The sequence below is a fragment of the Haematobia irritans genome, chromosome 4, assembly GCF_050003625.1.
Source record: "Haematobia irritans isolate KBUSLIRL chromosome 4, ASM5000362v1, whole genome shotgun sequence".
NCBI lineage: Eukaryota > Metazoa > Arthropoda > Insecta > Diptera > Muscidae > Haematobia > Haematobia irritans.
In genome coordinates this window covers 97,098,593-97,101,278 of record NC_134400.1, presented here as the reverse complement: position 1 = coordinate 97,101,278, position 2,686 = coordinate 97,098,593, and the positions used below count along the sequence as shown (strand labels likewise).

The 2,686-nt window shown below is 36.2% G+C and overlaps 1 protein-coding gene across 1 annotated transcript; it reads left to right on the top strand.

Moving 5' to 3' along the window:
- The first annotated feature begins 534 nt into the window (after nt 1-534).
- On the top strand, nt 535-2,359 carry LOC142236123 (uncharacterized). The gene is made up of 2 exons (XM_075307381.1): nt 535-620; nt 1,437-2,359. Exons 1-2 carry the CDS (start codon nt 615-617, stop codon nt 2,142-2,144), a joined length of 714 nt encoding a protein of 237 aa, XP_075163496.1. The 5' UTR covers nt 535-614; the 3' UTR covers nt 2,145-2,359.
- The last annotated feature ends 327 nt before the right edge of the window (nt 2,360-2,686 follow it).

Here is a 2,686-nt window from a genome sequence, read left to right as displayed (position 1 = left end):
TGATTAATAGCCCACAATAAAGAAATTCACTATTAAATTGCCACAATTTTAATTTGTACAGCCTGTAAACGTGGTCTTTGTCATGATGAGTCGAAATCATTTAAGGTCAATCAAAAGTCCAAACAAAAATGTATTACGCCAGAAATGACCTTGAACATTACAATATTCAACACCAGCACAACCACCACGACAAACACTCATTTACAATTTCCCACAAAAATGGCCATACACCGGTAGAGCATGTGTGGTGCATACAGAATTTCTAAATATTTTCCTAATCTTCCACCATGAACTCTTCATGGTAATTTCGGATTTAGTTGCAATGCGCACATTTGTATTTAGTAAAATTGTCGTTTATAGTCACAATGGCTGTTATGATGGCATACCACCGCCTCCAAATCGGAATTCCATGTTGGGCAATTAAAATTGGCCAAAAACTTTAATTTAATTGTGACTAGTTAAGTAGTTGTTGGGGGAGGGTCTATTTAAATACGGAGGTCTATTCAGCTTGATCATCAGTTCAGTAGTTGAGTAGCAGTAGCAAGCAGCAAGTTCGCTAACAGTTTTTTGTGATTTTTTTTGGGATTAAAAATCTTAAGTGTGAAATCGTTAAAATGAAGGTATGAAGAGAATATAATACAAATAAATAAAATACGGAAGAACTTCCAATTGTGAATATAAAAAATGGTGTCTCCGCAAATATGCACTAAAAGAAAAAGAATTGTCTATCGAGACCGATCTCTAGAATATTTGCTTAACCCTTCATGTTATGAGTGTTATTGCCGTGTTATGCAGATGGATAAAACAAAGAAAATTGCATATAGTGAGGCACATTGCGAAATGTAGAATTTCACTATTTTCGATTACAGTGTCTCAGCAGATAATAAAGTTATTCCGGGTATTTTGTGTTCATTTTGAGCTCATTAACTGCAATATCTCTTTTCAATGTAGGACGAGTATACTCGTCCTTGGCAGCGAATGGGTTAAAAAACGGAAAATGAAAAACAAAGGATTTATTGTTCATCATAGGCTGATTGTAACTAGCAGAGAATGAAGCCAATCCATTTCATGTCGGCGGCGGATGTAAACATTTAATAGACGATATAAATTTGTCTATTCGGCGGCGGTCAATTATCCATTATAAAATTAATTTGAAGTTATTATTATGAGATTAGTTGTACAACCAATCGTAAAATCAAGCCAACGGATATTATCGTCCGAATAAACTATACTATGAACGATGCACGCGACGACGCGTTGAAGAAAATCTAATGAAAATATTACCTCCCAAATTATTTTAAATTTAAATTCAGTAGATTTATAGAGTGGATGATTTTGATTTGAATGATTTCTGTTTGAAAAAAAAACAAGCTACACAGAAAAAATATTGAAAAATTTAAGCTGAACTTTAACTACCATTGTATTTCTCTTTGTAGGTCTTCTCATGTATTATGGCTCTCGCTTTGGCATCCCAAGCCCAAGCTGGTCTCTTACCTCATCATGGAGATGGTCATGGTCTCGTTCATCATGGATCGGATTTCCATCATACCGATATACATCACAGTGAAGGTGTTCATCTGGGCCATTCCGCCCAACTTGTTGTAGATGGTCACCATGGTATTGAACATCATCCAGTATATCATCATTCGGATCATCATGCCGCTTTGGAAGATGTCCATCATGATGCTGGTCATCATGGTGTTTATGCCGGTGAAGTTCATAATGCTCCAGCTGCTAAGATTATTCATCATGAACCCATTCATAAGATCGAACCTGTACATCATGTCACCAAAGTCGTCCATCATGAACCTCATCACTTTTTGCACTATACAAATTCTGTTGTCGATCATCATGTGGTCCATCAAAATCATCATGTCGATGAACATCATCATGCCGCAGATTTACATCACACGGAATTGCATCATGGCGATGTTGCACACCATGGAGATGCTCATCATCATGCTGCTGCTGTGGTCCATCACGCCGATGTACATCATGACGATCATGGTCATCACCATGCTGCTCTTGTTCATCATGCAGTACCCGTTCACCATCACCATGGCCACCACAATGCTGCCATTGTTCATAAAGTGTATCCTGCCCATTGGGCCAGCAAAGTGAGAATTACTGAGAAACACTATTAAACGATTTCATTTCCCACCAAAGAAATTCCTAAATGCCCCTAACTGAAAAACTCATTGGAGTTCTTCAAGCGATTTTCCAAGCCGTAATTTATTCAACATCAATTATCGATCATTTGTAATAACCACGTCCATTCTCATCCATGGCAAATGTCGATGCGACTGCATTGTTACATCCTTGTTAACATTCAAACTAGCTTTTAAGTCATGCTCATATATTTTTTGTGTATATTTGTTATCTATGATGTAATTTTTTTGTTGATTTTTAAAAAAAAAATTTGAAAAAAGAAAAATCAGTTTTTAATTTGGAAAATGGAAGGTTCAATTAAAACAAAAACTGTTATGTCTACTAATTTTGCATCATAATCGATCATACATTTACCCAATATGGCATCATAATCTCTTAACCATTATCTCCCGTGAATTAGGAAAATGAACCGATTTAATGTTCCCTCCAATTTTAAAGCCTTTAGACCTGGCAAAAGCCATTTCAACGCATCTTTTTAATTGCTAATGTTTAAGTCTTGAAATCGCTACCGTAGTCA